This window comes from Pyxicephalus adspersus, chromosome 6 (genome assembly GCF_032062135.1).
Source record: "Pyxicephalus adspersus chromosome 6, UCB_Pads_2.0, whole genome shotgun sequence".
NCBI classification, from domain to species: domain Eukaryota; kingdom Metazoa; phylum Chordata; class Amphibia; order Anura; family Pyxicephalidae; genus Pyxicephalus; species Pyxicephalus adspersus.
Genome location: NC_092863.1, coordinates 91,843,478 through 91,854,885, shown reverse-complemented (window position 1 = coordinate 91,854,885; position 11,408 = coordinate 91,843,478). Strand labels below are relative to the sequence as shown.

The window sequence follows — 11,408 nt, the reverse complement described above, 5'->3', positions numbered from 1 at the left end:
ATAAAATATTTTACTACAGTATTTGGTTCAGAATCTTTTTTTTCTAGATTTTCCTCCTTTAAAATTGGGTGCGTCTTATATGCCGGAGCGTCTTATACGCCGAAAAATACGGTATTAGGCCAACCCAGGTAGCCACCAAGACCTCCTATTACTTTGCAAAAGCATATTTCTGACTTTGCAATATACAGCAAATAATATACATATTATAATATATATTTTATTATTTAAAATAAGTTATTTAATATACACATATATGTTCATAAAAACATTTAAACTTTACAAGAAAATATTTATAATACCTAAATAGTAAAAATATTTGAGGGCAGTTGAGCATCAGGGAACACAAATACCCCAACATATATCCGACATATTATGCAGCGCTTTACAAAGTCCATAGTTATGTCACTAGCTGTTCCTCAATGGGGCTCATAAGCAAATGTCCCTACCATAGTCATATGTTAGTGTCTTCATGTATGTTAATCTTAATACAATCTAGTTTGGAGTACAGCCAATTACCCTAACTACATGTTTTTGGAATGATATCATTTTATTACTTATATGTGCTGATTACTGTGGATGATTTTAAAAGATACATTTATAATTTAAATTCCTAATAGGAAATGCTATATATTTTAACATTGACAGGGGAATATTTTATAACAGGGATGCTCACACTTTTTGGCTTGCAAGCTACTTTTAAAGTCCAAATGATCTACCAACAATAAAAATGCTAAACATATATTTATTTATATATATCCCGAGTATGACACAGAAGTGACTGAAACTAATGAGACATTGAATGGCAGAACATTGCACAGACAATGCACTACAAGACTATAGTGACAGGAAAGCTACAGTTCACCTGTCATATGAGAATGACATGCTGCACAAGAAAAAGAACTGCTACATCTGGGTAATAGAACCCTGACACTGATACTGAACTGACTTGGCCACCCAGCACTGCTTACCTCAGACAGCCTTCCCGCCCTCTCTGCCTCTCTCCCTACTCCCTACTGTTACATGAGCTGTGGACGCAAAGTTCCTGGTGTTGTCTGACAAAAAACATTCCCAGCATTTCTATAGATGTACAGGAGGGTTGATGGTAAACAGCAGGAAGGGGTAAGGCAGAGCTCCACGATTGACTCGTGTTGCCTTTGCGATCGACCAGTAGATTGCGATCATTACCTTTATTCTTCTTATTGTAAAGTGAGGTCAAAAATACATTCTCCATTACGTGGTATAAAGTGTCCTCCTTCACCTCTCCATCAACTTTGACTAAGATATTCTGCAGTGAAAACCATGGCTCCAGCTTCTGCCAATTGTCAATGAATCCTGTAATTCTAAAACAAAGAACAACATAATATAAATATGGTACTATGTAAAGGTGTTACCATAATCAATACCATCGATTGAAAAATAAATATGTGCAAAACTGGAAGAGACACTCAAGAACAAGCTCGTGCTTTCCATCTTTTAACTGCTTGTCAAGATGGAATTACTAGTTCTCTATGAAGAAAGCTACACAGGTAGCATGCAGTTACATGTTTTAGGTATTATTCACACATAAATAGTAGATAATAGATCACAGTATGTGATCAAGTGAGACTGAATATTACCAAGTGCTGCTTGTGTACCCTGCTCCCCAGGGAGCCATGTACTCTATTTTTTTAACAATTATTGGATACACTAGCAGTGTTCTCTCGAGGCATTTTAGGCTATGGCAGTTCCTGGCATATTTTTCCAGTGACTTGGTATTGAGTATTGCTAGCACTGGTCATTTGTCCCACATTTTCTTTTTTAAATTTTGCTGCAATAACACCTAATGGTTGCATCCTCCACTTTTCAGACCTCATCAAACGACTGTAGGTATGCAAAAGATAATGACTGTAGGTATGTAAAAGAAAATCTATAGCAGGGGTGTCAAACTCTGGCCCGGGGGCCAAATCTGGCACCCAATGTCCTTTTTTTGGCCCCCAAAGGAATCCTAAATATGATCTGCAGCAGGCCCCTCACTGCATTAAAATAGTGCCGCTACTACAATTCCAGGCATCACTCACGTCTATAGACCAGCGGGTTCTCTGCCTATGCATGGCCTCGCATTGGACTGTTTTATAGACACAAATAATGCCGGGAATTTTTGTAGCGGCGCTATTTCAATGAAGAGGGAGTTTCAGCGGCTGGCCACTCATAAGATTTAGCTCTGCATTGGCTGCGTCTAGCATTTCCAGCACTCACCGTCAGATGTACTTTTCCTTGCTACTCCAAGGCATGAACTTGAATGATTGGAATTTCATTGAAGAATATTGTTATTATTGTTGTTAGCCTGTGCAAAAAGGTTACGGTTGAAATTTAACTCAGAAGGCTACAAATAGAGAAAGAGGCATAAGATTTTTTTTAAATCTTAAATAAAATAAAAAAAAAATGTTTTATGCCTCTTTCTCTATTATAAGCTTGTTCCAGATTGAATGTTAAAACCTCTTTGTTTCCATATGAAAAGGATTTAAAACATTTCCTCAATTTTTCCAATAAATTTCAAGGTTGGCCCATGACTTTGTCTAAGTTTTTAATTTTGGCCCTCTGTGTATTTGAGTTTGACACCCTTGATCTACAGTAATTAATCCAATCCCAAAAATGTAGGAAAGTGAAATATACTTTTATGGGGGTTAATCACACTATAGAGAATGTACTCTAGAACTGCACAATTTGTTCTTTCTATCACAGTCCTCCTCTTTTCAATCCCCCTCATATTCTTTTCTTTATTTTTTACATTTTTAAGCTGTATTGTACATTCCCTCAATTCTGTATACTGTGCTGTACATTTTATATTTATATTTCTGTGCTTTACACTGTGCATTTCCTATTCTAAACCGCTTCATTCTGTATGTTGCACTGTACATTTCCTATTCTATATGCTGCCCTGTATGTTTCCCATTCTTTGTTTCACACACAGCTTACCAATCAACCTATCAGCAGCAGGATTGTGCTAAAAATTTTTAATTTGAAGCCGTAGCCTATTCTGGTAACTGTCAGCAAAAAGTTTATTAGAAGCTAATAAAATTGCCACTGCAGGCCTATCTTAGGTTTGATTTTTGTGCCACTTGAATTCAAATCTTCAATGTAGTGCTAGCCAAAACATGTAGTGTGATCTGTGTCTGGCTTACCTACGAACACATGATGTTTACATGGGTAAGGAGCTGAACTACCCTCCTAAATCCACCCATCCAAAAAAAATTGAATAAATGTTGGGAGACTGGGGGGTGGTTTACGGATCATCAGGTGCACGGTGCTTTTTCATGGCTTTACACACACGTTAGACTTTTGTCATGGGAAGGGATCTTTCACAATCCTTTCCAAAGACAAAAGAATGAAAGATGCATGAACGAGTGTTGTACTTTCAGCACTGTTCTGCTGTATGTAGAGGAGGAGAATGATCAAGCGGCACCCTGCTGCGCTTTTCTCCCTTCATTTGCATTACGGTCGTTTGTAATTCGTGGATCCATCAGGCCGGATGCATGCACGATGTTGGACTGCCGCTGTACACACGTTAGATTCTCGTCCTATATTGGCTCTGAAATGTTAATCCGATGAGAATCATCTGACGTGTGTACGTAGCCTTAAACATGAACACTGAAGGACAACTTCCCCTCCTCCGCCTTAATCCTTAAACAGTGGATATGGAGGGACATGAACCTATCGTTTAGGACAGTGGACGCCAACCTTTGTACCTCATGGACAATTAAATTCATAATTTTAAATGCCGTGCATGTGCGGGGAGCCATGTGTCACTCAAAGGGGAAGAAACGTCCCCCGGAGGGACGTGATGATGCCAGAACCACTTTCCCATTGCAGACTCAGACCTGCTTGCTAAACATCCTGGGGGGGACAGTAGTGCAGGGCTGTGACTATGAGGGACATGATCAGTGGGGTCAGAAGAAGAACCCCGCTGGGAGGCGCACCAGCCAGGTAATTTTTCTGCGGACCACCAAAATTTTCTCGCGGACCGCTAGGATATTATTCTTACCTGTGCTGAATCTGCTTCAACGTCTGGTCTTGGTCATCTCTTTTTTGGGCTTCTGTTTTGGCTGGATCATCTTCACTTTGACCTGTTAAAACATTATCACATCTAAACACAAAAAAGCTTAAGATTGGAATGTTATAACTGTGATATTATCCCACAATCATGTATTGAGAGAATTTTACACCTGTGTGCTTAGTGTATCATGAAATATCAAGAAACCTTCAAAGAAGTAACATTTTTCTGTGGTTGTTTTAAAAAAAGAAGCCATGCATGGTCTTGTTAGCTGGCTGTTTAATGATCCAGGAAGGCAGATAACTAAATTACATTGCAGGTCCTCTATACTAACAATAGATTTAGTATTGGACAATGAAAAGCTAGTGTCTGTGCAAGACTTCAACTTTGGGCGCCCTGGCAGCTATTAAAAGCTATACAGTAACTTCATTAATAAGTTGGAAATTCTCTTGTTATTACAAACAGAAATTTCAACAGAGTTTTAACAGATTACTTTTCTTTGAAATTAAGGCAACAAAGACTTCACTGTAAGTGTGTCACATTTACATGTCAGCAAAAATGGAAAGATTACATGGGAACTATGTGAACTGAAAGAGAGCACAGGCTAATGATTCACCACTTCAGTTGAAGAGATGTTCAATCAGTTGTCATTTAAGGTGCGTACACACTTCCAATTTTTATCGTTCCAATCGAACAACGAATGATCGATTGGGCAAAAAATCGTTCGTAAAAAAGTAACCAACGACGCCGACGAACGAGGAAAGTCGCTGGAAACGAACGACCGGACCGACGGATCGGATTGGACGACGATCGTTGAACATCGTTCGTGTGTACGGTCGTTCGTTGATCGTCCATGTTCAGAGCATGCGTGATGAACGAACGTCCGTTCACTTTCCTGTCGTGCACATAGTTCCTCTATCGCTCAAACGATCGTATCTATTGTGTGTACAATATCTACGAACGATCGTGTCGTTAACTCTATGTGCAGGATCGGTGCTATACGATCGTTCGTATATATCGTGCATGAACGTTCGTCGTTCGTTTTCCAACGATAATAATTGGAAGTGTGTACGTAGCTTAAGTGACAATTGTATTAACATTGTGCTCTGCTGGGCTCTCTGTATATAAAGTGCCACATGCTTTGTGGAGGCAGGGGGCTGACATATAAGTGGTGAATAGCTCTGATAAAAGAGGGTAAGAATGTAGAACCCCCTTAGCACTTTCACTTTTCCTTTTGTGAATGTTAGAGATGTGCTAGAGAATATTACATTTTAAAGTGTATTACTGGTATACTGTAAAGTTTACAGTATACCAGTAAAGAAGGGTTTAGAGTGTAAACCCTGCCTAGGTGTTGGTGGCCAGAAAGAACTCAACAAGAGGCAATTAGAACTTTTGCAGCAGGGTCTTTATCCTGATCTCAAGACTTAGATTATGTACACAAGTTTAAATTTTGTCGTTAAAAATTATCTGGTGAAATTATCTGGTTAAAAGGTGAACAAACGAGTGCTGTACATACAGCGCCGTTCTGTTCTCGGGAGAGGGGAGGTGGGGGGAATGAGCAAGCGGCACATCGTTGCCCTCTCCTCCCTTTACTTTGACTGTGGTCGTTCCCCTTCTGTTGTTCATGGATCCACTAGGAAGGATCTATGAAGATGTCAGACAGCCGATGTACACAAGTTTCTCGTCAGAGACGAGCCTGATTGCTGGTATCGACTGATAATCCTCTGATGTGTATAGATAGCCTTACATGATAGCAGTTTATCAATAAAAGCTCAAAATAAGGTGGTTACATGCAAGATATATTGTTTTAGCTTTCCCAGTAAAACTGGTATCTCTGATTTAGCAACTTATCACAAGTGTTAATCTTTTGGGCAATATACCAACATAAGTCATTAAAGCACATATTTTGCATATTTTGGAGGTGGAAGACCATGAGTAACTCTCATGGGACCATATCCTCTTCTCCACTCACAGAAGAGATGTTAACTTTACTATCTGTGGTTTCTTCATTGTCTCAGGAGGAAATGTCACTGTCCAGAGGTTCCTCTTTTTTATGGAGTGGTAGGTTGTACAGATCTTCTGTTGAATGATCTGCTAGACAAAAATTTCCCTGCACCTTGTTGCTGGTTTTACTTCAGTTTTCTTAGTAGAAGAAAATCATGAATTTCCCTTTGTGAAGGCTTGGCTTTAACACACTGGGGTGCAGCAGAATTTAATGTAGCCAACTCGGAGGACAGTCCTTACCTTCCATGGTGACATCATAAACAGTCACAACAAAACACGATTAACAGACCACTTCATAGGCTTTTCGTCCCTCTTGTCTTGTAGTTTACTGTTAAGCATATTTGATATTTTGAACTAAAACCCTTTCCCCAGGTCTAAGTGACAGCAGTTGCACAGCCTTCTTGTCTGATGCAGTTTATTGTCATTCTTAAAGCCTAGCTTTTATCAGGTCACATCAATGTTATTTAAATCACTGCTTGTTCATACTTTCAAGAAGTAGGTTATTCACATCCAACTGTAGCGTCCACAAGTCAAAAAATATGGGGTAAACCACTGGCACTGTGTACTATATGATAGTAGTGCAAGATGAGATCTTTGACATACTGAGGCCACTAGTACATTCAGATTTAGTAAGGTTCTGTTGCAGACTCAGTTTTCCTGATGATGGTATGGAATTGTACCTGACTTTTAAATCCACTGATTTGACAGAGTTAGGAAAACTGTTGAGACTTAGATTTAAGGCCTTTGTCTGACAACACATGCTTGGGATGAATGACATAGGGTGATAAAAAAGTTTTTGTGCTGTATCGCCTGTCATATTCTGTAATGGCACAACTACAGGTAACTTGATGAAATGGTCAACAAACACTAAAGATTGAAGACACCTTGGCATTGCCTCTTGTACGGTTAGGAAGTCCCCAAGGCAAAAATTTGAAAGGTTTGCCAATGGCAATGGTTGGGAGAAAACTTTGTTTGATTTTGCCTTTTGTTTTACATAGCACAGTTCCTATACATTTGGCATGTTGATTGCACCTACTCTGGGCTCTCTGCTTTCTGCTGTGCTTGTATAATAAATAAATTATCATAAATTATGTGAAAATTTCATAAATGGTATAATATTTTAAATAGTAAAACCTCCTCAACATGGAGAGTGAACTTTCTGTTTGATAGTTCACCACTCATATTTCAGTCAGATATCTGGCCACCAATGCAAACCTTGTATTCATTCTCACCAGGCATCTTACCATATAATCCTGCAGCTCGCTGTAATACTACATCATCTGAAATTTCTATTATGGCAGCAAAGTCAAAAGCTGGAGGAGGTGGTGGTAGGTCGTCCGAAGCAGCTGGATCTTTCACTAGATTGGACATCTTTTTCTTGTTTCCTGTTGCCATTTTGTCTGGGTCACATCCTGTGAGAGCTTTCTCTACCAGTTTTGCCTGATTCAGAGTAGTTGGGAATCCATCTATGACCCAACCAGAGTTGGCAGGGATATGACTAAAACAAGAAACAGTTAAAATATATAAAATTAACATGTCAGCCACTCCTGCAAGTTTACCATTTTAAGCCTGAAAATTTGTCTTTTATGCACCTCTCCTAACTTTTATGGTCCTGACTTGACTTTGCTTTTAAGTTTTAAGAGATCACCCCAGTTAAATACACACCTCAGTAACCAAAAAAAAAAAACTCCACTAGAGAAAGGGATGGTGAACGGGGCTTAACTCTTAGGTCTGGAAAGTGAAGTACTGAAAAACAAGATTATACCTCTGACTTAGGTGTTAGCAGTGGTGGTTGGGGGTAAAACAGAACTAAACCCTGTTATGCTTACTTGTCCCTCTTCATTTGCAGGTACAGAAGTTTTTCCCCTCTGCAAGAAATCCCCGTCTGGTTGCAAAAGGTAGAACTAATTAAAAATAATTGTGAGCAGGCAGGCTGTCATTTCTGCAGTAAAAGACACTTACCCGCCTCTTCGCAAACTTTTTTGTAAAGTACATTGAGCTGCGCATGCAATGCCACGTATCCCCCGAATCAACTCTGGCTCCAGAGCCAGAAGGCCGAGAATAAATGTACTATAGTCTGAAATCTTAATTTGTTTGCATTGACACCAACCTGCCACAAAAAAACCTTATAACTGTGCAAAACTGAGGACTAAGGTGAAAGAAGCTGAAAGTCGATGGGAATTTTCTCCTTAATAAATATAGACCATTTACATGTGCTGACATTACAGATTACAGGAAGTTGGTTGTGTGTCGGAATATTCATTTTACCACAAAAACCTAGTGTATAAACTAAATATGAGGCCCTGGAAACTTTAATGCTGTTTAGGCAACCCGACCACCAAAAAGACTAGTGTCTTTGAATTGTAACTATTCCATTTGGCCAATGGTATGTGTATACCGCACCAAATTATTGATTTTAGGTTGTTTCCAGTAAAGAGTACTGGTAATGCTGCAGTATACAAGTAAAAACACATTTTACACAATTGTAAGCTTCCAATTTTGTGGAAACAGCTTGAGGAAGGCCTCATCTCTGTTCCAGCATGTCTGTATCACTGGGTACAAACTAGCTCCATAAAGATATGGTTTGAATAGATTGTTGTGGAGAAACTCAAGTAGCCTGCATATAGCCCTAACCCTGACCTACTGATTAATATTTGGATATATTAGAATATGAACTGTAAACCAGGCCTTCTCATCGAACATCAGTATTTCACCGCACCTGACTTTACAAATCTTTTTTTTGTCTAAATGGACATAAACTTTCACAGATACATTTCCAAATCTTGTAGAAAGTCTTCACAGAAAATTAAAACCTGTTATACTCCCCAAAAGGGGGACCATTTCCATATTAATGCCTATGATTTTAGAATAAGATATCAAACAAGCATGTAAAAATGTGATAGTCTTGTCCTTTTGCTATATAGTGTATAGGAGTACTTTTTTGTCACACAGTGTATATTAGTACCAGAAGGTCACACAGTGACTGATGTTTCTAGTAAGACGTTATAAAGTGTGTGACACTGTTAACATATCACCTCCATCTTTTTGTAAAAAAGATGGGTTTATTAGTTAGCTTCAAGACAAACTGGAAAATCTTAAGGACCAATAAATCCTTAAAGTTTTATACATGATAATTAACTCCTTTTAGAATTATCCTTATGCAGCCTGACTCTTAATGAAGACTGCATTGGACTCATCTAGACTGGGACTATGGACTATGGGACTATCTGACTGCAGAAGACTGGGGTTATAGACTATGGGACTATCTGACTGCAGTAGACTGGGAATATAGACTATGGGAGCATCTGACTGCAGTAGACTGGGATTATAGTCTATGGGACTATCTTACTGCAGGAGACTGGCACTATGGACTTTGATTGTCTGGAAAAGATCAGTTATATGAAACCTTTTCTGAAAAAGTAATCAGGCCACCGCTGCCCACATTTTAAATTTACCCTGACTTTCCTTAGTGTTAACCCTGTCTGGTTCAATGACGGAAAATATTGAAATCAAAGACAGCCAGGCATTTCTAACCTCTAGGCCATTGTGCTAGAAGAAAAAAGACCAAAATGGGCCCACATCTGCATTTATATATGTGAAATATGTAAAATACAATAAAGAACAGTGTATAGTGTATATAAAACAGAAATAAAAGATATTGTCTTACTTGATGGCTGTGACAAGGATGTCCACAAGTAACTCATCTGGCACAGCCTTTCCCTTCTTCAGGTATTTCTCCACCAGTTTGCCCAATTCAGCCCTGTTTGACAGCTGTATCAGTAGTAAATGAGAAGAAAGATTCAATTTGCATTAACAAAGCACAGTAAAATAGTCTTAAGGTAACTTTTTACAGTCCTGTCTCAGGTGCTAGAAGAAACAGTAATTATGTCATCAGCGATCGTATAGGACTGTTCCCAAAAAAATCTCAGCACAGGAAAACATATCCTGCCATTACCCCAGGCTAAATTATTGCGGACACTTGACAATCTCACTTACTACAGTATCTATTCAGAATTATATAGAAACTCTTCAGAATTCTGGGGCATAAAAAACACATTATAGCCAATTATTAGCTTCCAGATCTTTGGCTACAGTTTGGGTATAGCTCTTTTTAGCTCCAGCATACTAGCATACCGATGACTGATGAGTTTGGCAGGGAGGAGAATGAACGTCTTACTGGGTGTCTTACCTCAACCTAAACACCTTCTCATCCAGTATCAGTACCTGACTTTATATTGTATTGTAACTTTAACAGTTTATATACTTGTACAGAAAATACACAATGGCACAGACAACAGAACTGCTGTATGAAGTAGGTCCAGGTCGTGATGCAACTAGCTCCAGTATTTAAAGAGCTTGTTACAATTGTAGTGGGAATATGGAGAAGATTTTTGCTAGGGTAGCAAATCCTGTGCCGTTACATCCCAAATAAAACAATATGCCTTAGATTTAATATGCCTATTTGGAAATTGTTATGTCTCTTGATGTCTCCATGTTTTTATTTCTTTTATTGTAGCCTTTGGAACAGTGTCACTAGTGCTGCTGTAAATAAAAACATAACTCAAATATATAACAGTAGGACAAAGCAACTTGCGTTTTTAGAAAAAGGCTAAGCTGGCAGTCCCTACACTCCTCCTTTACAACATATAAGAAAGACACTCTCACCTTGCCCATTACAGCACTTCATTTGAAAAGGCACCATAAAGGTACATAAGTGGTAAGAAAAGGAAGTATTCACTTACCTATTGTACATCACAGTATCAATAACTACTGCCTATGGGTATGGGGGAAGCATGTAACCTACTACCATGTATTAGTGCTTTAATCTGGTAGCCAAGAAAACACTATCACATGACAGGAAAAGTGACACGAGCCAGCGCTATGGATTTTAGTAGAAGACAGAGGAAGGAAAGATGGGAAAGTACTGGCAATGTTAATATCAGAGGGACAGGGAGCATCTTAGACAGGTGACAAGGTCTTTTTAAGAAATGCAGAGTTGTCACTATGTCCCAGCCTGCTTATTGGATAGCGAAGTTGCAGAGCACACAAAAGAGTCATCACTTTGAAAACTCTCCTGCAAGAATTGTATCTTAGCTAAAGTGACAGAAATGTGCAAAGCCAATTAACCTGTTTAGCTGATGCAGCTAGCCACCAGTCTTTCAGTCAGATTGCTGTCATGCAGGTAATCAGGGAAATATAAAATCCAGTCAGATCATGAAATTACAAAAACTGTCTCTATGATTTTTATAAATACATAATTGCGTATGTTTGTTTATGATGATGTTTGGAACACCTGATGGTTAAAAACATTTGTGATCACACAAATATGTTGTTTTGATATATATCTGGCTGGATGAATAGGTCCAGCAATGAT

At 38.8% G+C, this 11,408-nt stretch overlaps 1 protein-coding gene across 3 annotated transcripts in view; it reads right to left on the bottom strand.

The window, feature by feature from the left end:
• SPEF2 (sperm flagellar 2) overlaps positions 1 to 11,408 on the bottom strand; it is an 81,891-nt gene that overhangs the window by 34,359 nt on the left and 36,124 nt on the right. For all 3 annotated transcript variants that reach the window (XM_072416587.1, XM_072416585.1, XM_072416586.1), the window contains exons 15-18: positions 9,702 to 9,805; positions 7,279 to 7,532; positions 4,022 to 4,103; positions 1,186 to 1,340 (exon numbers count right to left, since the gene is read on the bottom strand). In XM_072416587.1, the coding sequence (XP_072272688.1) occupies positions 1,186 to 1,340; positions 4,022 to 4,103; positions 7,279 to 7,532; positions 9,702 to 9,805 (595 nt within the window). The remainder of the gene's footprint in view (positions 1 to 1,185; positions 1,341 to 4,021; positions 4,104 to 7,278; positions 7,533 to 9,701; positions 9,806 to 11,408) is intronic.